Source organism: Symphalangus syndactylus, chromosome 8 (genome assembly GCF_028878055.3).
Source record: "Symphalangus syndactylus isolate Jambi chromosome 8, NHGRI_mSymSyn1-v2.1_pri, whole genome shotgun sequence".
Lineage (NCBI taxonomy): Eukaryota > Metazoa > Chordata > Mammalia > Primates > Hylobatidae > Symphalangus > Symphalangus syndactylus.
This window is the reverse complement of record NC_072430.2, coordinates 95,405,914-95,428,928: the sequence shown is the minus strand read 5'-3', so window position 1 is coordinate 95,428,928 and position 23,015 is coordinate 95,405,914. Positions and strand designations below refer to the sequence as shown.

The 23,015-nt window shown below is 41.2% G+C and overlaps 1 protein-coding gene across 7 annotated transcripts in view; it reads right to left on the bottom strand.

Moving 5' to 3' along the window:
* MYO1B (myosin IB) overlaps positions 1 to 23,015 on the bottom strand; it is a 186,327-nt gene that overhangs the window by 141,780 nt on the left and 21,532 nt on the right. For all 7 annotated transcript variants that reach the window (XM_063644835.1, XM_055290064.2, XM_055290066.2 and 4 more), the window contains exon 2: positions 12,721 to 12,864. In XM_063644835.1, coding sequence (XP_063500905.1) covers positions 12,721 to 12,855 — 135 coding nt within the window. In that variant the 5' untranslated portion in view covers positions 12,856 to 12,864. The remainder of the gene's footprint in view (positions 1 to 12,720; positions 12,865 to 23,015) is intronic.

Genomic DNA, 23,015 nt, shown 5'->3' with positions numbered 1-23,015 from the left:
TTTATAACTACACCATAAAATACATGTAAGAAAATCCCATAATGACCTATTTTTGCCATCATGTACTTTGATGCTTTTTTTGAAATATCGAATTCTCCCAAAACCTATTTTTAAAGCCTCTGTTTGCTGGGCTCTAACTAGGCATCCAATCTGTCTACCTACCTGCTTCCTTATTTTCTTCAGGATGATTTTCAGTTATTTGTTTACATGTCTCTGGAGTTCCTTAAAAAGTCATCCTCAACCTATTGAACAGCTGGCATAGAATACACACTTACGCACCTTCCTACTAAACTACTCCCAAATCCCCAAGAGATAGATACAAATTCTCTATCTTAATGTCCATAACAAAGGAGCACAAAGAAGTTAAGTGATACGACCACATTAGCTAGCAGAAGTGAAATCAAGACAAGGAGACAAGAATCTGTTCTCTTTTCATCAGAGCATACAATCCATGCCGCCTGTTAGGCCTGGGAAGCTTTGGTAAAAAGCATGCAAGAAGAACGGAGGAAACTTGTGTTGCACGATGCCATACAAAGCATCTTCAACCTTTGTGTAATAAAGCGCTCCTCTGTTAGGCAAAAGCCTCCCATTTTACCACCTGAGAAATCCTTCTACCACCAGGAATAAACAAAACAGGAAAGGAAAAGATCTTCTAGTTACAGGGAAAATGTTTGATCTCACCAGAAAAGATTCAATCGTAATCATTCTTTAGCTTCAGAGAAATAAATCAGGAACGTGGCGATGTAAAAGGCAATATTTATTTAAATATCTTAATACGAATTAGTCTAAAATAACATCAAAGAAATATTAGAGAAGGTATAGGAGTCCTCTGCATCTCCAAGGGTCTCCAAGTCATGTTACTTTTGCCTCTAAAGTATTGGGCTGGTGCAAAAGTAATTGCAGTTTTTGCCATTACTTTCAATGCAAAAATCACAATTGCTTTTGCACCAATCTATAGTTCAAATCCAGGATGGGCCAGGATTCAGGTAAGAATAACCCATCACAAGGCTGCACAGTCGCACTGATTGATAGAGTGATTTTACGCTACAAACCATTTTACACGCAAGCAACAAATTTATTAAGGGCTAACTTTATGCAAAACATCATGCTGGGCATGGTAGGAAAGATACAAATCTCCCAGTGTCTGTGTGCCTGGGGAGTTTATAACATAGCTTAGGAAGTGAGTCTTTTAGATAGAAAAACATAAAATTTAAGAGTTAACTACTCTAGACATTAAAACAGATGAAACAGGATGTGATTCTTGGCTAAATGAGCCATTAGTCTGATTATCTTACTGTCTAATGAGTGCTCCAGGGTTAGATGAAGAAAGGTCACTATGAACTGCAGAGGGCCAAGAAAGCTCCAGAGAAGACAGACAGCTTGAGCGGTCTAAAAAGATGAGCATGATTTGGGCAAAGTTCCCCCAAAGGGTGACATGTTAGGTTTCAGGTGATAGCTGAATGCCGCCCAGCCACCACCTTTCTTTCTTCTTTTTTTTTTTCTAAGCTATCTTCTTCAAAATATATTTTTTTAAGGACAATTTGCCAGGGACTCAAACAGATATCTGCACACCCATGTTTGTAGCGGCATTATTCACCATACCCAAGAGGAGGAAGTAACCCAAGTGTCCAGCGACAGATGAATAGATAAATAAAATGTAGACACATACAATGGAACATTGTTCAGCCTTAAAAAGGAAAAGAATTCTGACACATGCTACAATACAGATTAAAACACAGACAGAGGCACAAAGGCCTACCCAAACACATACCGAAGACAGAGAATGGAACAGCTTCCCTAAAACAAAGACATCCCCTGAGTAATTACGACTGAAATAAAAAATTCTTGCTAATGCCAGGAAAAAAAAAAAAAAAGACTGAGATCAAACTGTAGAGAGCCTTTGAACTTCACGTAAGGAGCCTGAGCTTGAGTCCAAAATCGGTTTTGAAGTGAAAAGTCAGTGGGGGATGAGGGGCTTAGATGATGAAACTGATGGGATTTGAACCCACATCATTCTGACCTAAGCTCTTTACTCAGATTCTACCTAGGCCATTTCATAATAATACCTGAGTATTTAAGCTCTTTACTCAGATTCTACCTAGGCCATTTCGTAATAATAATTCTTCAATGTATTTGAAATATTGTGTAAGCCTTGGCTCCAAATTAGCTGGCAAAATTCTCTAGTTTTGTGTGAACGTGGGCACATTATTTAACTTTTCCACATCCCAGTTTCCTCATCTTTTTTTTTTTTGAGATGGAGTTTCACTCTTGTTGCCCAGGCTGGAGTACAATGGCGCGATCTCCGCTCACTGCAACCTCCACCTCCCTGGTTAAAGCAATTCTCCTGCCTCAGCCTCCCGAGTAGCTGGGATTACAGGTGCCCGCCACCATGCCAAGCTAATTTTTTTGTATTTTTGGTAGAGAGGTGGTTTCACCATGTTGGCCAGGCTAGTCTTGAACTCCTGACCTCAGGTGATCCGCCTGCCTCGGCCTCTCAACTTGCTGGGATTGCAGGCGTGAGCCACCGTGCCTGGCCTGAGTTTCCTCATCTTTACAAGAAGAAGCATACTAGCTCCTCCGTCATCTAATTCTGAGGATTAAATGAGGTTGTGTGTCAAAACATCAAACACAGCACCTGACACACAGCAAGCATTCCATAAATATTACCTATTATAATTATAGAAATTTAGCTGGGCTCTACTGGAATCTATTGGCTACTGTAAAGAGCCAAATCAGGACTTGAAAGTCTATATAAAATATGTTAATACCATGGCTAAATTCATTAATGAGTCCTACCATACCAGCGTCTTGAAAACTTTTACAAAATGGTCTGTTTTGTTTTGTTTTGTGTTTTGAGACAGGGTCTAGCTCTGTCACTCAGGTTGGAGGGCAGTGGTGCGATCCTGGCTCACTGCAGCCCCAATCCCCAGGTTCAAGCCATCCTCCCACCTCAGCCTCCTGAATACCTGGGACCACAGGTACACGCCACCATTCCTGGCTAAGTTTTGTATTTTTGGTAGAGACGGGGTTTCATCATGTTGCCCAGGCTGGTCTCGAACTCCTTGACTAAAGCAATCGGCCCGCCTCAGACTCCCAAAGTGCTGGGATTACAGGCATTAGCCATGGCGCCCAACCCAAAATGGTCTTTGTATACAGGAAATTGATGAGTTTTCAGATAAGCACATAAGGTATGTCTTAATAAAACTAATATTAAAAGTCTAGGATACTAAGAGAATGACTATACAAGACAAACCAGTGGGAATCCTCAAAAATGACAACATGCTATTCACTCCAATATGAGGAATCTACTTCCTTCCTGGGTCTCAGACCCTGGGAATTTGATCACAAGACATTAAGATGTCATATGCCATGGTGTTTTTAATTAGACATCTGTAAGATTTCCCAAATTTCCTTGCAGACGGCCTCGGTCTTTTTTTTTTTTAAAGACACAGTATGGTCTACCAAACGCTTTGGCTGTTTTTTAGACATAGTTCAAAACTGTGCAAAATGCCTAAGTAAAAATTACAAGTATAAGGTGAATAACAGACTTAGGTGTCTATCTGGGCCTTATATTTTTAAAAAATGTAATTCAGTCTATGCATCTCATGTCTCCAGTCTCAGAAACATATTTGTGATGCATATGCAACAGACACATAAAATGGATGTTAATAGCCTAATTTTACAGGGGAACAGAACTGGAAACATTAGAAGGTTTTAAATAACTTGCCCAAAGTTTCTAAATCAGTGGCAGAAGCAGAATTTCATCCCAAAGCTCTGCATCAAAGACTATGACAATAGGACGGAGAACAGTGACTTGGTCAGGCTCTTTCAGCTGCTTGGCATCCAGGTCCATTTCCTATATTAATGAACTCACCTAGGAACCCCTGACAACTATCCCAAGCTACAACAAATCCGGGACCTGAGGGTGATTATGGGTCCAGGACGGCTCTATGAACCAACCCAAGTTTGTGAAGATTTCCTCTCCAGTTCAGGTATCAATGAGCCTCGCCCCTGCCCATGTCTCTGCTTCCCCCCTTGTTTCTTTCATGCCTGCCGTGAGCTGGTTCCCTCACTTTCTACTCCATCGGCTGTCCACTTCAAAGCCTCTTATTCATAGCTTCTGTTTGCCTGTGGCCTAGCATGTCCTCCTCTCAACTTCATCACCCTCAGCATCTTGATCCCACTGATATTTTATTTTTTCAGTATTTCTCAATTCAAAGTTTGAGGAAAGAATCTAGCCTTGCTCATCCTTTTATCTAAGCTGTGCCTTAAATCACTGGCCTTGGGTCAGGAACTCATTCAGAGGCCAGGATGTCCCACAAAGCATGGCTGCCGATGGTGGCCGCAAGTTTGTCAGGCACAGTCTCTGCTGCCTAGTCCAAGACGTGCCTACACTACCATCATATTATACTCTTGTTCTCGGGCTGCAGCCAGTTATTTCAGACTATGAATTAAAGAACTATATGTGAGTTCAATGCCACGCTGAAATACTGGCTAAAAATATCACCTCAGGCAGTCTTTTATTTTACAGCAGGATAATACAATACTGCCATATCTTCGTTGAGACAAACTGTGTCGACAAGTATTTTCCAAATATATACCATTCTCCAGACTTAATAAAACTCTCTTAACAGCCTGGTCCTGTGGTCCTGTGTTAAAGGGATAATATTTGCAACATGTCTTTAAAATAACATTTCTATGGTTAATTGAAAGTAGTAATGTAACAAAAATGAATCTGCTATGAAACACAGGAACTGCTATGAAAGGAATACAGAAAGAGGGAAAGAAGTAGGCAGGGAAGGGGAGAAGAGAAAGAACCTAACTAATGAAAATATCAGGGTCTTGGCTAGGCTTGGTGGCTTACACCTATAATCCCAGCACTTTGGGAGGCCGAGGCTGGCGGATCACTTGAGGCCAGGAGTTCAAGACCAGCCTGGCCAAAATGGTGAAACACTGTTTGTACTAAAAGTACAAAAAATTAGCCGGCTGTGGCGGCATGTGCCTGTAATCCCAGCTACTCAGGAGGCTGAGGCAGAAGAACCGTTTGAACCCAGGAGACGGAGGCTGTAATGAGCCAAGATGGTGCCACTGTACTCCAGCCTGGGGTACAGAGCTAGACTCTGTCTCAAAAAAAAAAAGAAACATCAATGTCTGAAACCTCAAAAAAAAAGTGATTCTGGATTTCCAAGTTTTTCAGACAGTCGGGGCATCTACCATGCACTCCACTTCCATCATGTGATAGGCACTGGACCAAGATGTCCCTTAATCCCCACCACAACTCAAAAAGATAAGTACCATGATGACCATTTTATGGGTGACAGAACCTCTATTCCTTACAGTGGTCACAGTGACTGTAAGTCACCAAGGTTCAAACAGGTCTGTCAGCCAAAAGCTCACACCTTTCCCAGTGTGCCATGTCATTTCACCCTCCACTCCTTCCAAAGCAGAATTTGAACAACAAAATAGCCCTCTCTTTAGAAATTAGGATTATTAAAATTTTTCTGCACTATGGATATACAACAGACACAGATGCATGTGTAGAGGGGACAATTGAACTGGCCACAGAATTAACTGGCTATGTGTCCCCTGTGCTGAACTGCTTCCTCTTCCTCCTCTCTCTTGTGCTCATAAAGGTGAAGGGCCATGTGCAGCTGTCAGTTACCTGCCATCCTGTGAACATGATGAAATATACTCTCCTCCCAGTATCTTCTCCCACCTTCCACAGTGGGGAAAAATCATTGTCATGGCTGCTATCACTTTTCCTTTGACTTGAGAGCAGCATGTAATGATCACCTATGACTTTAGAAATGAATGTCCTTGCTCTATGTCACGCTGCTTCATGTCACTGCACTGTTGAGCAGCTCAACACAACGCAGGAATACTGATTATCATTTCGATTATTTGTCCAGGTCATTTTCAGATTGCCTCATTCCAAACCTACACATTCTTCAGTATCATACCCAATTATTTTGAAAATTGAAAGAGCTTTTGTATCAGTAGTATCCTTTGATGCTCACAGCAACCATGGAAAGTCAGCAGGACTATCATTAAGAGCATGGACTCTGCAGCTGAACTTCCTGGGTGTGAGCTTCAGCTCCATCACCTACTCGCTGTGTGACCGTGGACAGTTACTTAGCCTTTATGAGCCTCGGTTTCTTCATATGTAAAATGAAGATAATTTAAAAACCTATAGTACATAGGACTCTAGTGAAAATTAAATGAATAACACATGTAAAGTGCTTAGAACAGCAGCTGGTACCAATAAGGAAATCAAAAATGTCCTTTGTTATCATTTATCATTTTACCAACCAATAAGAAAACAGTCTCCAAGGAGTTAACTTGTCTCAGGTCTCACTAAGTGGCAGGGCCAGGACTAGACGTCAAGTTTTTGCTTCTTAGTGCTACCATACTGCTTCCAAAAGATCTGATGTCAGGCCTTAATTTCTTCCAAATCAAACCTTAGGTTTAGCCTCAACCAGAATATTTAAGTTAATGCACTGTAAGTATTATACAAATATTTCAAGCCCTATACAGTGCCTCCATGATGAAAAAACTAAGTTTGGTAAGCAACAAATATGTGTCAACTTTGAAAATTCTAAGAGGAAGAAATTTTCCAAACACCAAAGGTTGTAGGAAAGTTTGCATGGGTTGAAGCTGGCAAGTTGTTAGCAAAAATGACTGTCCAAGAGATAGACGGTGCTCAGAAATTAGACACAACATTTCCCTTCACCCTCATGATTTGCTGTTTTTCAACAGCTTTATCTAGGCTTCTAAAGCTGTGTCTCCATTTCAAACACCAAAGCTACACTCTGGAAGGCACACACAATTTGTTCTCAATGTTTACCTTAATGGTCTACCTTTGCAGCGACCAGAGTAAGCTGAGCACTACTGATGGTACACCACTCACATACAACCAAGTCCAGGCATTTCATGTTAACAGGGCTGGGATCCCTCCTCCTTCCTTCCCTACCTCATCTAAGTGGGATTGGAGGTGGCGTTAAAGATTGCTCTTCTTCCACGCAAACTCTGTTGGGTCTGGATTACCTGGGTAAAGGTCTTCCCGTCTAGATAAAAGAGAACCTCCTCCTACTTCCAATTCTAGAACAAGAAAATTAGTTTTTAATCACCCAACATAATCTTGAAGATTACACATCATTCTATTAATTACTGTTCACGGTGGGAATGGGCCTGTGGTACTGAAGGAAGAAAACTACATTTTTATGATATGTCTGGCTGTACTATTTGAAATTTTTTTCTCCAAAAGCATGTTATTTTGTAATTTAAAAAACCTTTAAAGGAAAATTTTATAAAGAATACAACTTGAAGAACAGGGGTGAGTAGCAGGAATAACACTCAGGTGGTTGTCTGAACTCCAGCCCTGCTCTCCACCAAAACACCACCATGAGCCTGCAAAAGGTTCAAGCCTCAGATAAGATCGCAGCCCTGCTGAAACCTTGACTACAGCTGGGAAAATCCTGAATAAAGGACTCAGCTAAGCCAGGCCCCAACTCCTGACCCCAGGAATAGCAAGATAATATACGTATGTTATTCTAAGTTGCTAAGTTTGTGCACTTTGTTTTGTAGCAAGAGAAAACTACTACTCCATCTACGCCAAATTCCCAGGAATAGAGATTACACCCATGAGGTGGGATTTTCATGTGTATAAATGAAAAATGGTTTTGAAACTTCAAATAAATGTGTTAATCAGTATTGTTTTCATTAACTTTACAATATTTTAAATCAAATATACAGTACTTATATCTTGAGTATCTTTCATAAAAGTATATAATCTCATCCTTCTGGGAATCCTAGTTCTAGTATTAACTCTAAAACTTAAGACAACTTTTCCTATACTTTTAAAGTAGTCACTCTTACAACTACATTTAACATAAGATCCAAAAATTAGACTAACTCAGGCCCCTGTATCTAGATAATCCCCAACCTTACAATTCAGATAGAAAACAAACTAAATTTACTGGTCAGCACCAAATATACTTCTCGTCAGAGAACAGACACCTTGGTTCTCTGGTTTCCAAATTTGTACTGGGCCTTGTTCTTGCCTAAATTGTAGCTTTCCTATTCCTGAATAGAACCACAGTCCTGACCAGTCACCCTAAAAACAGAACATGTCTGGCCGGATCTCAGCTCTGCCATCTCCTACATCACAATAAAAGTCCACATGAAATCTTGCTACCATCCATCTGGCCTGGGGATGGGGGAGGGGAGGCCAGAAGAAGGTCTGACAAAGGACAGAAAGCAAACAGAAAAGCAGTGCTCGGGAATGTCACGACCAGCATTTCCCAGCCATTGACCCCACGGAGCCTGCCAGACCAAACTGCATGTCTTGCAGCTGGGCCCAGCTTGAACCACACTCCGCCAAGATGGAGGAATAAAGAGCAAATAGAGTCTCTGACCCTGTGTGTTGCACCATCACTTCAGCATTTCCCCCATCTCATCTCACCTGATCCTCCTCCATCTCCAACTGAATAGCCCAAAGCCCTAACTGCGAAGACCACGTCAATATCTGCCACTGTCCCAGATTTAGAGACTCAACCAGGCCACAGATGGCTATGAACCAATCCAGTGCTATTTAAACAAGTGTGTCAACCCACCTCAAAGTGAAGAACAGATATTTCTGGAGCATGCAACTTACTCAAAGGGTTACAAGGGGTATATTAGTTCAAAACAACCCATCTGCACTAGAGAACAGAATAAAGCTTTGAATTACATTTGAAAGTAAACATTTCAGCAAAATTTCCCTGAAGCAGGACTTCAACCATGCTCCAGAGTTCCTGGGGGAAGCTGTTTACTCTTCTCTGCCATTAGAAGTTCACCAGCAGAAAAGTCTGAGAAGCAAGCCATTGGGCGCACTTGAAGCCTAGCACTCAAGTGACCAATGCTTCCCACGGACACATCCTTTAACATGACATCAACATCAAAAAAGCCACTTCATTACAGAACTCCCTACCAAACCGGTGAGGAGTTCACAGTGAGCGGGCTCCTTGGCATCCATTGCCCCTTTTCTCTTCTTAGTGTGTGAACAGATACATTTGGTTGGGAACCCACCCCCTCACATACAGCCTATCTACTTTGGAAAAATCTGGTTCAACTCCAATCTTAAACATCATTTTCTTAAGTCGCTCAGGTCATGCCATCTCCAGGCCACAGTCAACGGTTTGAGAAGGGAGTGTGACTCCGGCAGCCTAAGCAAGGTAAATCTCAGGACTCTGACTTGGAATGCCAGAAGAGAAGCACTGCCTCTTCTTCTAGCCAGCGCGACGTGGGAATGCAAAGCCTGGAACGCTGCAGCTGGTTTGCTGCTATGAAGCCTCAGAACGAAGAAACAGCCAAGGAAGGCAAAGCAGACAGTAAGTCACAAAGTCCTTAGTGATACCAGTGAGCCACTAAATCAAACCAATTCTGAAAGCAGAATGACTTCTGGATTTTCAGGTGAATAAATGTGGGTGTGATGGTTACTTGCAAAAAGCACATTCTAACACAACCTGACATTTCCAACTAACTCCAGAATGCCTCGTTCTACCCGGAGCTTCAGGTTTAGTAAGACAGGATGACAAGGGAGTCTGCTTCCAGGGTCAGCTGCTGCAGATCCAGAGGATCACTAGGGGTTGTGAATGTTCTAGAGAGTCGTAACTCACACCCAGGGGCAAAGCAATCCCTCATGAGAGCTCTGGGAAGGTACAGACTATTTTTCATTTCTAAATACGTTAGGGGAGGGAGGAGAAGAGGAGATGGATGGCAGGATGTTAGAACTGAAACCCCCGATTTAGAGCTGGTTCACATAGGAGATTGCTGAGGCTATGGGTGCATCCAGAGTTCAAAAGTCTGGGGCAAGGGTCTTTCTGTTCACTGGCCCCCTTATCAGACATAGTTCTGAACATACAAATTACCGTTCAATATGCTCACATGATGGATCATCCCTAGAGAGTCACCCATTTTTATAATATAAAATGAAGCTATAAGACCTTAAAAGATGTTTTTTTTTTTTTTTTAACTGCATCTTCATTTTCTTGGAAAGAATTGAAAAACAGAGTGAAGCAGAAGACAGTAAAATGTTGCATGTCATATTAACTTAGCCTTGGGCATCAAGCTAGACAATTTTGCAGCAACCCATGAACAAAAGCAAAGCAGGAGTATTATCAGAATAAGAGCCAGAAATAGATTTCCCCAGGGAAGAATACATGGCATGTGGGGCTGGAGAGTGTGGTAATCAAATTTATCATGCAGCTTTTTTTTAATTACAAAAGCAATATATGCTTGACGTAAGTCCTACAATACAGAGGTCTAAAAGAGTAACCTTCCCTGTCCCCATGCCCTATCCCAACCCACCCCACTATGGTACCCGAAAGTAACATGCCTGTCTCTCTGTACATACAAATACATACAAACATATGTACATATTCGTAAACCCCCATACACATCTTTTACAAAAGTATTTACAATCTCTTGTTTCACTTATAATAGAGAATGCCCAGCCCTCCAACATGAGATGTTTGAAGTTACAAAACGAAGGCACACATCTCATGGAAACAGTAGCCCTGAATTATCATGAAAAACATTAACTGATATGAATATCTGGAAGCTAAAATCAATTTTCTGCTTTTGTTTTACAACCACAAAGGACGTTTAGAAAATAAAATTACATAGAGCTGAAATCCAGACATTTCGCCTGCTAAAGACTCATGAATGTTAACACTTGGCATTTTGTTAAAAGGGTGATTGTTTTATTTTTAGTGGCCACAACAAATCAGGTATTTGAATGCACGTAATGTTCTACTCTCCATCTTATTTTCAATTCATTTAAAAGTGAATTGTGCTTCTCAGAGCCAAAAAGAAAAATGATCGGTAACGTTAGTTACAATATAATTGATTCTGCCTATCTCCATCTCAAAGACCAATGTTTAAAGTCTGTCTTTTATTTGATATCAGACCATACTTTCAATTAAAGCTGCAGAACCCTCAGCTTTCCAACCTGAAAGCAGAACTGCTACACTTGGAGGGAAGGTGACACCAGGCGGCATTGCCAAGCCAAACAATACCACCCCTGCTCTGCAGCAGCGTTTTATACCTTTTCCATTTGGATCAGCACTTTAAATAATTGCATCTCTGAACTGTAAACACACTTCAGTTTAGTATCCAGTTATCCAATTAAGACTCCAGAAGCAGTATTCACAGGCCTCATGTTACCATCAACCTTCCCCCACCTCCACCAATACAAAGTGAGATGAAAAGGTCAATTCCTAGATGATGACTACTATCTCATAAATAAACTACTCAAAATCATCCTTGAAACATGTTTGGTGCTGTGGTCTCAATGTTTCTATCTCCCTAAAGTTTATATATTGAAAGCTAGTCACCAGTGTGATGGTTCTAGCAGGTGGGGCTTTGAGAGGTGACTAGGTCATAAGGACAGAGCTCTCATGAATGGGATTAGTGCCCTCATGAAGGAGTATTCCTCTTCCACCATGTGAGGACACAGTGAGAAGGTGCCATCTATGAGCCAGAGAGCAGGTCCTCACCAGACACTGAATATGCCAGCCCCTTCACCGTGGACTTCCCAGACTCTAGAACTGTTGAGAAACAAATTTCTGTTGTTTATAAGCCACCTAGTTTATGGTATTTTGGTATCGCGGCTCCAACAGATGAAGAGAGTTGGCTATCTAGAAAAGAGAGCTATCTATGACATACAATAATATAGCTGATAATTTGCATATAATTTTACAAAATATATTAGTTCCACAAAAGTTATAACTGATCCTACTTGTATCACTGTATTATCTCTTTTATTTATTTATACTTCCTCCCTAGAATGATAAACAGAAAAATATTAAGCATGCCCAATAATCCAGTTCTTCTCCATGCACAGATGCACATTTTAAAAAGGAGGAAAGAGAACTCAGGAAGTGAGGCAGAGTCCACTAAAACTACTCCCATCCAAAACATTCTGTTTCCTTCTCAGCTGCAGGTACAGGGAATCAATGCCTCATTTCTTTGGTTTAGTTAACAGTACACCTTTACTTCTACAGATGCTTTATGCAAACTGCAGAAAAGCTGCATATAAATGTATTTTTTATTCATGTTTTTAAAATATTTAGAGAACTTGACCCTGTGAAATCCTTTATAAAGACTTTTCACAACAGGAAATTTTCTCATATTATAGCATATATATATTTATGCTTCTGTTTATGTATATGGCATTAGACTTTTGTACAACAGGACATGACTACAGCCAAATCTTCAGGGACCAAGCACATATTCTTATCTGATAATCTGCTCCTGTTCCTACTAACTACAAATGTCGAGAAAGTTCATGTCTTTTTTGACAGTTTACTGCCTTGCATTTCAATGAGTAGCTTCTTCCTGATTAGAGTTTGTTAATCTTATGAAGGTATCCAAGAAGATGCCTATGGATTTCAAAATTCCTTCCAAATTCCTCAGAGAGCAGTATTCTGCTTGCTTTAGAATGCCCCCAACATCCACTACAATACTTGCACACAGTTGATCATAGAAAGCAGACTGACTTGTTTAATCCACATTACTCATGCTAAATCAGTAAAAACTCAACTCTTTCTGAGGGTATAAGCAAATACCGCTGGACTCAAACAGACAGAAAAAAGAAAGAAGAGTCTGAGGAAGAAAAGACAGTTCTCTGGCACAAAATACAAAGTCTAAACACTACAGATGACCTTCGTGTGTACTTACGTATATTTCACTGTGGTCAAAGCGCTTTTTGAGGTTGTTGATGAAGGTCTCCTCATTGAGAGGTTCTAAAAGAACCATATCCCCAACTCCAATCATATTGTCCAGAAGTGAGGTTTTCACCTCCATTTTGGCCATGGTCTCCAGCTGCAGGAGAGAGGGAAAGGCATCAATTTAAATGAGCAAAATAATTTCAAATAGGTTCTTGGCACTACTGCAGAAATCCAACACTGGTAGTTCCAAATGACTCTCACTAGCCTTAAAAAATGTCATAACCTCTCCTCCCTATGAACTACATCAGGAGCCTCTGACTTGGCTGCAGCTGCCCCACTTGCCAACCTGCTGCCACAAATCAACCTCCTTCCCAGTCCATCCTCCCTGGTAAAGTCCACCTACAGAAAAAGCCACTAGAAAGCCATGGTCTTCTCCCCAGCAGAGAGTCACAAAACTCGGGGTGTGGGGGGGGGGGGGCGGACCTAACCCACCCCCACTTTCCCTCAGCCCTTGTGTACCAGTGTCAGACTATATGAACCTGCTTCCTCGAAGATGATAAAAAAATGATGCTGTTAACATTTGTTGTTTACTTGCCACATATCAGACACTATACCAAGAACTTTACATTAATTTAACCCTCACAATAACTCTATGAGGTAGGTATTGTCATTCCCACTTTAAGATAAGAAAATTGAAGCTCAGAGATTACGAACCTTGCTATGGCTACTTAAAAATGTTTTGCATTTGATGTGAAAGAACTCAATCACCACGTCTAATATGGCATCTATGGGAGGAAATTTCATTCCAGACAATCAGTACTGACATATAAAGAAAAAAACACAACCCACTTGTAAATCACAGGCTGCCAGTATAACATAACCTGCTAAAAGTGGCCTCTACGTTCTTAATTCTTGTACCAACAGACATGCCACCATAACAGCAGAATCAAATTAACATGCAGTAAACAGACCAGAAATACTACAGTTTCCCTTTGGCTCAATGTGAAAAATGTGAAAATCTACCAAGTGGAAACAGAGGCACGCTACGAAGGCAGCATTCTACCCTGCTACTAATGTGCATGGTGCCACCCAACAGCAGAATGCTAATCCCCAAGGCTTCCAATCTGATCACTGTCAAGAGTACTAAAAATCTTTCAAATTTCTGAGCATAGGAGTGTGTGGGATATGTCTGTGTGCACACTTGTGTCTGTATTACTTTTCCTTATATTACCAGAACTAAATGGTAAAATGGTAAAACTAAATTCTCTGGGCCATTCTCTCTAAATGTTTCCAGTGTTGAAGCCAGTTCTATGTAACTTCAGTGTGCTGATACTCAGTCACACTTCAGAATACTAATAAATACTTACATATATACCTGCTGCTGATAATGAGTGGAAAGGACATTTGATTCTTCCTATTAAGGAGTCACTCCGGCACACTATGTCTTATAAAGGTTGGTGTCCTTACTGAAATCTCAGCAACTTAAACAAATGTCCCCCAGTTCTAGTCTAGAACATCCAGTAGGTCTTGTAGAGGCAACAGAAACTACATTTAGTTGGTCTGGTTTAAAGAGAAGCGGGAAGGGCTAGTAATTAAGAAATTCATTATTATTAATTACAAGCAATTTATATAAACCCACAAACATATCCTTTTTTACTGATCCTATTAAAACAAGTTTTTGGCTATGAAAAGCCAAAAAAGAGAGACTAAGATGAATTTATGAGACGTTCTCCCATAAATAAAATAAGGAACTATTTAACACTAAAAAGAAAAGCAATAGAGTAATTTTTTTGTTACTGTATGTTTTTTATAATTTTATGCCAAATACACCTGGAACAAAAAGTCCCAGATAGGCCAGGTGCAGTGGCTCACACCTGTAATCCCAGCACTTTGGGAGGCTGAGGCAGGTGGATCATGAGGTCAGGAGTTCAAGACCAGCCTGGCCAAGATGGTGAAACCCCCATCTCTACTAAAAATACAAAAATTAGCCGGGCATGGTGGCAGTGCCTGTAATCCCAGCTACTTGGGAGGCTGAGGCAGAGAATTGCTTGAACCCAGGAGGCGGAGCTTGCAGTGAGCCGAGATCGCACCACTGTAATCCAGCCTGGGTAACAGAGTGAGACTCTGTCTCAAAAAAAAAAAAAGAAAAGAAAGAAAGAAAGAAAAGTCCCAGATATCACTAAAACTCAACAACGTCGGCCCAAAGAATTGCTCTGTATATTTTGGAGTTGGCTGGGCTCTGTTTCAGAACAAAACTGATGGGGGTGGGAGGCACGTGCCATGCTATGGAAATGCAGCAGGAGCCACAGAGATGGTGGAGCCAGAGCCAGAGTCCACAGAAGGACTTGCACAGGGAGAGGTCCATTTGTCACAATAAATTTGTCCACAATAAATTAACATTTGAATCAAAGTTCAAGTTCTCAGGCTCCATGTAATGCCAAAAGCACTCAAGCTGCCATGCATTACATATAATTTGGCAGATGAGGGAAGAAGGCTTAGGGATTAAGGGGGAAGTCAACCTGAGAAGGGTTTCAAAAATAACTACCTCAAACCAGCAATTTAAATTAAGCAAAGAGGAACTCTGCCCTGGGGTGGATTCCTGTATATAGTCTATTTATAGGAACAGCTGCAGAAAGACAACACAGCTTCCCTGCAGGTAACAATAATTAAGCAGCCAATCTTTCTCTGTAATTACCCGCTTCACCATCTTTTCCAATGTGGAAAAGATGGTGAAGCGGGTAATTACAAATTTATATCTAATTTTTACACCTCATCCCAACTTTCTAATCCAAAGAGGAACAGAGTGCAAAAGAAATGCTGAGTTACAGGTGACTGGTAAAAAGTGAAGACCTCTGAAAATTGTATTTTGCAAACCAAAATACAATAAAGCAAGCCACACTGAAAAGGTGACACCAAGAGTCACTGAGTCATGCAAACAGTTTTGCTTTGTTTTGTTTATCTTTTTAGCATTTAGGGACACTGGGAGAAGATCCAGTGACAGCCTACCTCATTCTCAAGGTAAAAATAGGACACTAAGGAAATGGTGTGGGGGTATTTCCATATCTTCTTATGGTGGTTTCTGGTATTGTGACCACCATCTCTAGCCTTGGTTTGGTTCACTTTGACATCTCAATGAAATTAGTTCATGTATTTGCTCCACCAAAAGGATCCATTTGTTTTTTTCTCTGAAGGAGCTATGTGCTTACCATGGGCACAAGTTTCAGAACCACTTGCTAACTCCACATTTCCATAAACCATTAGAAGAATTCGCATGGGGCTCTAGGGAGAATTAAATGAGAATGTATGTAGAGCACTGGGCATACTTTTTGTTGGACATATACTGTTATAGATCTACCTCCTCCCTTCCAAGAGCCCTCACAACGAATCCATGCTGTTCTGGGTACCAAAAATGAACGTGTGATCTAGGCTAAGTCAATCAACATATTCTCATCTTCTAGCCAGTATAACTGATTCAAGGCTGGACATGTGACTGAGCTTGAGACTGTGGCTTCGAATACTAGGACCAAAGGTTCTCTGTCTCTGGATGGCATGACTTGCAGACGTGACATTTGGAACTACTGCAGCCATCTCTACTTTCATGAGGAGGGTTGGTAGGAAGAGGAAGATGACACATGGAGGAGGACAGGGCAAGAAAATTACCTGGAATTGGCCAGGCGCGGTGGCTCACACCTGTAATCCCAACACTTTGGGAGGCCGAGGCGAGTGGATCATTTGAGGTCAGGAGTTTGAGATCAGCCTGGCCAACATGGTGAAACCCTGTCTCTACTAAAAATACAAAAATTAGCCGGGCAGTAGTGGCGCACCCCTGTAATCCCAGCTACTCAGGAGGAGGTTGAGGCAGGAGAATTGCTTAAACCCGGGAAGTGGAGGTTGCAGTGAGCTGAGATCGCACCACTGCACTCCAGCCTGGGCAACAGAGTGAGACCCTGTCTCAAAAGAAAAAAAGAGAAAAAGAAAATTACCTAGAATTATTAGTACTGGAGCCTTGATGACATCCCAAACCTCCAGATGAAACTGCACTTGAAGCTTGCTCCCATCTCTCAAGTTTTCAGTGATGTAAGCCAATTAGTTCTCTTTATTGTCTAAGCTGTTTGAGTTGGATTTTCTATTATTTGCAACAAAAAGCATTTTACCTAGTAAGAGACTGGTACCAGGAAGTGAAGTGTTCTAAATAATACACCAAAAAGCAAAAACTGGCTGATCTAAGGCACAGGCATGAGGACCTGCTGTGTTGGACTGACAAGATGATCATCTTCGCTATTTAATAGTGAAACAGTGGACTAAACCATGGCCCGTGGTATCTTGAGACTTGGACCTTTATGCCTGCGGCATTAGAGAATTTGAGAAAAATTCAAGATGCCAGAGTATGGGTTGGCTATTTCTTAAGGATTTACAAGAAAAAGACAAGCTTGCTGTGAAACTGGACTGTCTGAAAGGCCAGAGAGGAAAACATATGGCACTGCTCAGAGGGCTCACTCTGCCTGGAGGTGGGAGACACAGAGATGTAACCTATCCCAAGCACCACCTCTGCCTCTGTGGCCTGAGAAAGAAATAAGCACTCCTGCTATGCAGATGTAGCCCAGGACAGGTGCCACCTCACTCTACCGCTTCTTACGCTTCTTACTAGCCCCAGGTGGATTCTACTACTAAGAACTATGGCAATCTGCAAAGTACCAAGGCCAGGAAACAAATTATCAGACCATGTTCTAGTTTCAAAACTTTGGGACTTGGCAGTATATTCAGTTTGGGTTACTAGTCCAGAAAAGCAGTCTCTCTATCTAAGGGTACCAATTTAAGCCAGCCACAAGCCCGCCAACTGGTGCCAGGCAACTCCACAGGCTGTGCCAGTTCTTTTCAGCTGTTTGTCCATCCAAGAAGAACAAAATATATTATTGCAATTGTTCCTTCCCCTATCTACTCTCATCTCAAGAACTTCCAAAATTACTATCTGTATTTCAACATACATTAATTCATTTACTGGTATCTTTTGCAAAGTTAAAATACCATTTAAAATACTGACAGAAGCATTTCAAAAGTTCCTCAAAATCCAAGAGAATGCAGCATAAACATCCTATAGCATCTGAAAACGGCCATCTGTGACCTACCATGTAAACTTAATGAGTCTACCCAATCACTAACCTTAAATTGCAAGCCACCTACCATATGTCAACATCATCTGCACTTGGGAATGTCAAGACCAACACAGCCCCCCAACACACAGAGATGGCTACACAAAACAGCACATCCAGCATGGTAATTCCACTATTCAATATCAAAATGATACTACAAAGGAGTTATTCCAAATAAATAATTAAATAATAACTAAGAGGAGATGGATGACAAGTTAAAATAAAATTCATCTTATCTCGTGCTCCTCCATTGAATTTGAAGTTCTCAGAGTACCACAGATAAGAACAATGTATACGTTGAAACACTTTTATTGTAGAATTTGAAAGAATATTCACAAATCAGAGCTGAGGTTGCAATGATTAATAAGAATATTAAATCACTAACATGGTTTTAAATTTGAAGGAACTTCTTTTTTTTAGATTTAAATAGAAAGAGGATCTTGCTATGTTGCCCAGGCTGGTCTCAAACTCCAGGTTTCAAATGATCCTTCTGCCTTGAACTCCCAAAGTGCTGGGATTGCAGGCATAAGTCACTGCACCCAGCCTAAAGGAACTTTTAAAACAAAGCCAAAAGAGTCATTTGCAGGAAAACTTAGTGAAAGCAGTTATCTATTGCTTTGGTAATTGTAAATGAGGACATTTAAAACACATATATTATAACATCATTAGCAGTATAACATCATTAGCAGTATACACCAGGGGCAGCACCTACAGGGATTCTTCTTCGCATAGTAACAAGTGTGTTTTATCTGACTCCAGTTCCACTCATTAATCTCCCTGTATAGTGGTCACGTATGCATGACAGCACCTTTTCTAGAAAATCAGCTCTTTGGTGTCAAGAATCACGCCTTATTCATCTTCATTTCCTGAAAGCACAGTGCACAGCCTCTTGCACACGGTAGCCATTCAGTGATATACAAAGGGAAAACAAGTATGCAAATTTCCGATTGACAACTGAGTCGTACAACAATGCACATCCTCACAGCTGCCATCCTTTGGTTTGGTCACAGCAGACCAGAAGGCAAAACAAAGACAGTGGCTTCAAGCCACTTTGATCCATTCCTCCAAAAACATCTTATCAACAAAGGGCAGGAAACAGAACTGAGCCACTTGGCTCCCAACAAGATCACTAATGCTTTTAAGAATAACATGAGAAACATATTTAGGTAAGAAAATGGAGCCAATGTGGCAAGATTTCATGAACACACTAACTCTCAGCAAATCCTGATGGCAAAACAAAGGCAAAAGAGGGGCCAAGTCTGTAGGATGTGGTTCAGTACCTAATATAATGAGCTAAGGGAGTGAGAAAAACTGGAATTTCCTTCCTAGATCTTTTAAAATAGCACCAAATCTCATCTCTCTGAGAGGGGTTAGATTAAATTTCCACTCAATTCGGTTCAACCAGCTTTTACAGTATTGAGGCCTGTTGTGTTGCTGGCATGGTGTAAAGTGCTAAGAACACAGTGAACATCGTGGTACCTCCCCCTCCCTGCATCACCCTCTAGGAGCTCACAGTCCAATAGGAAAGTCAAGAAAATAGGCCACTTTTGAAATTTTCAAGCAACTTTTTAATAATTAAAAGTAATACATGTTCACTATAGAAAAAAACTAGAAAATATAGATGAGCAAAAAGACTATAAACCAAATTCAACATCTTTATGCTTTGGTCTAAATCCTTCTGAATTTATTAGAATCCTTTTGAAAGCTGCTTTTTACAACCAACGAATTGGCCACCTTTCCTTGTTTTGTAAATTTTGATATGTTGTCTTAAGGTAGGAATGTGACATCATTCCGCAGGAGCTGAAATTGTGGCGCTGCATCCATAATGCCCCCACCACTTTTAAATTCAGCCAAATTGCATGGCCATCTGCTCCTTTATTCTTACCTTCTCCTTTACCCCAAATTAGCAACCCATATTATCGACAGCCTGCCTACCAATCATCTCTACCACTTGGCTGTGTCTAACATCTCAACACATTTCCAAAATTTGTATTAATCATCCCACACCAAAATATAAAAAACAAACAAGAAAAATCCTATTCCCTCTAAATTCCACAAAATAACAATTGATCCATCCAGGTTCTCATCCTTGGCTTCTCCCTGTCTCTTCCTTCCTCCCCCCATATCCAATCTGTCTCACTGATTGCATCACCTTGATTACTCTCACTTCTATTCCTTCCCCTCAAGAGCCTTCTAAGGGGTCTCTCTGCCTTGTCTCACCACCACAGCCTTGCCAGCCCTTTCCTTTTCCCCATCCCACACCACCCAAGTTACTTTTTCAAATCACAATCTGATTAGGCATACCCTGCTTCAAACCCTTCAATAACTCTCTAGTGTCTTTCAGCCAGCATTATGATTCTTTAGCAGAGCCTCCAACAAATTAAACATAGACTCCCTATGTGACTGAGAAATTCCACCTCTGGGTATATACCTAAAAGAAGTGAAAGAAGGCACTCAAACAGATGTTGGTACACCCATGTTCATAGCAGCATCATTCACAACAGCCAAAGGGTATAAGTAACCCAAGTGTCCATCAATGGATGAATGGATAAACAAAATATGGTACATACACAAAATGGAACATTACTCAGCCTTAAAAAGGAAAGAAATCCTCATACATGCTACAACATCAATGAACCTTGAGGGCACTAAGTTATGTGAAATAAGCCAGTCCCAGGAGTACAAATATACGATCCCACTTATATAAGGTACACAGAAAAGTCAAATTAATAGAGACAAAGAAGAATGGTGGTTACCAGGGGCTGGAAGGAGAGAGTAATGAGGAGGTGCTATTTAACAGCTAAAGTTTTAGTTTGGGATAATGAAAAATCTCTAGAGATAGTGATGATGGCGGCACAACAGTGTAAATGTACTTAATGTGACTAAACTGTACACTTAAAAAAGGTTAAAATGGTAGATTTGATGTTATGTATATTTTACCAAATTAAAAAAAAATTCCTTAGCAGAGAACACATAATTTCACAGCCTTTCTCCTTAGTCCAATCTCTCCCCTGCAAAGTCCCCACTTACACACACACAAAGATGCCAAGGCCTGCCACAGCACCTTCAACCAGACCACAGCTAACTGAGTGGTGGGTATACACCAGCCCAAACAAAGCTTTCAAAGATCTGCCATCAGGACACAAGACACCACAGTCAGGTGGCTGTGGGCAGCAGAACAGGGAGCTCATAGAGATCCAGGGAACAGCATATCATGCAGGGGAACCTTCCCAGACTCCTCCAGAGGAAGTCTGTCTGAAGAGAAGAGTGAAGCATGGTGACAGACCACGGGGGGCAGACAGAACAGCTGCCTTTGCTGCCCAGAGTGGTTCTAGCTGTAGGCCCTCGAGAGGTTCCGCTGAGCCTCTTGTCAGACATAAATACCGCCCCCCCCCCGACTTAAACCAGTGTCAATAACCATTCCTCATAGAAGACATGCTGTGAGCAGGCCAAATCTTACGGACTGAATGCTTGTGATTTCCCAAAATCCATTATGTTGAAGCCCTAGCCCCCAGTATGATACTTGGAGGTGGGTCCTTTGGAAAGTAATTTGGTTTAGATGCAATCAGGAGGGTGAGGCCTCCATGAAGAAATTGGTGTCCTTATAAGAAGAAAAGAAACCAGGGCTCGCTCTTTCTCTGTAGTGTGAAGACACATCAAAAAGGCAGCCATTTGCAAGCCAGGAAGAGGACTCTCACCAGAAACTGAATCTACCAACAACTTGATCTCCCACTCCGCAGCCTCCCAAACTGTGAGAAATAAATGTCTGTTCTTTAAGCCACCCAGTCCATGGTATCTTGTTACAGCAGCTCAATCAAACCAATATGCCAAAATACTTCCCTTCCCTCACAACTGTGAGTTTGTTTGTCTGCTCTTCCCCTGGAGAAGGAGGTTTAAGTTCTCAATGTGCAAAGGCCCCATGCCTGACAGCGTGGCTGACACACAGGGCTCTGGTGTGTAGAGAGAAAATGAATAAATAAATGCACATTAGACAGGCACAGCCCATTCTTCTGTCCAGGACGGTTTCCACCATTGCTACCCTTCCGCTCCAGGTCATAACTGGCAAAGGACCATCAGAGAGCCTCGATGACATACCAGGAATGTCCTCATGAAGGATTAAAGTTAGAAACCAAAGGACAAGACACTTCCTTAGTATTTACCAACCAAAAAGGCAAACTGGGTGAAAACTGGATTCTATAGGACAATTTACTCAAGCAGCATTATTCTCAAAGGTGATGCGGCTGGTGGGCCACATAGAACCACACGGGGTGCCCTGCAGGGCTCCCTAAAGCATTGGAGAAAGTGAATGCCCTAACATGCATTTGCAGAAAGATTTAGGTGATGGCTGATTTTCATTCCTACCTACACACTTGCTTAGAGATATTTATATAAGGTGTGTCTATTCATGGCATTTACCTCACCAATTATAGTTCTCTCATTTTCCAATCCTTAATTTCACTATGAAAGCCAACTATATATTGAGAAACCCCTTACCCCATTTTCTCTAAAGCTTTCTGCTGAAAATGTCTAATGGAATGCTAGTAGGAGGGCTTTTGTTAAAATCTTGGATTATGGAAAAAACAGGCACAACTACTGGGCAATTTCCATATAGTATGTTGTTGCCTTGTGTTCAAATTCTGGCTAATACAAAGGACATGAAATTACCAGGCAATGAGGAAATCCAAAAATTTACACAGGAAGTGAAAACAAACAAATGGATAAAAGCAAATGGAAGCCCATTTGCCATACCTGACTCCAACCTTAAAAAGCTGTGAGTGGGAGGGGCTACTAATTCAACATGCTGGTTATTTAAGAGTTAACACCCTGGGTTTTGTCTCTGCATAGGCAGAGAGGGACCAGCACCCCCAAGATCAAGGTCTGTTTCTGTCTGAGTATAGAAAAGCTGGCCTTATATCAACAAAAGTCATCAACAAGGAGATACCCTCAATCAACCACCCTCAATCCCAGGCACAGGCCAGTTATTAAGGACTGAAAGACAGCATCTAGAACCTTATAATTCGCAAACTGACGAGGGGGAAAAAAGTTTTTTTCCCAACTGTGTAAAGTGAGAATGACAAAATATACCATCTAGACTAATTAGAAGAAATTCTGAGTCAAAAATAACAGCGGCTGCTATAACAACATGGAAGGTTTC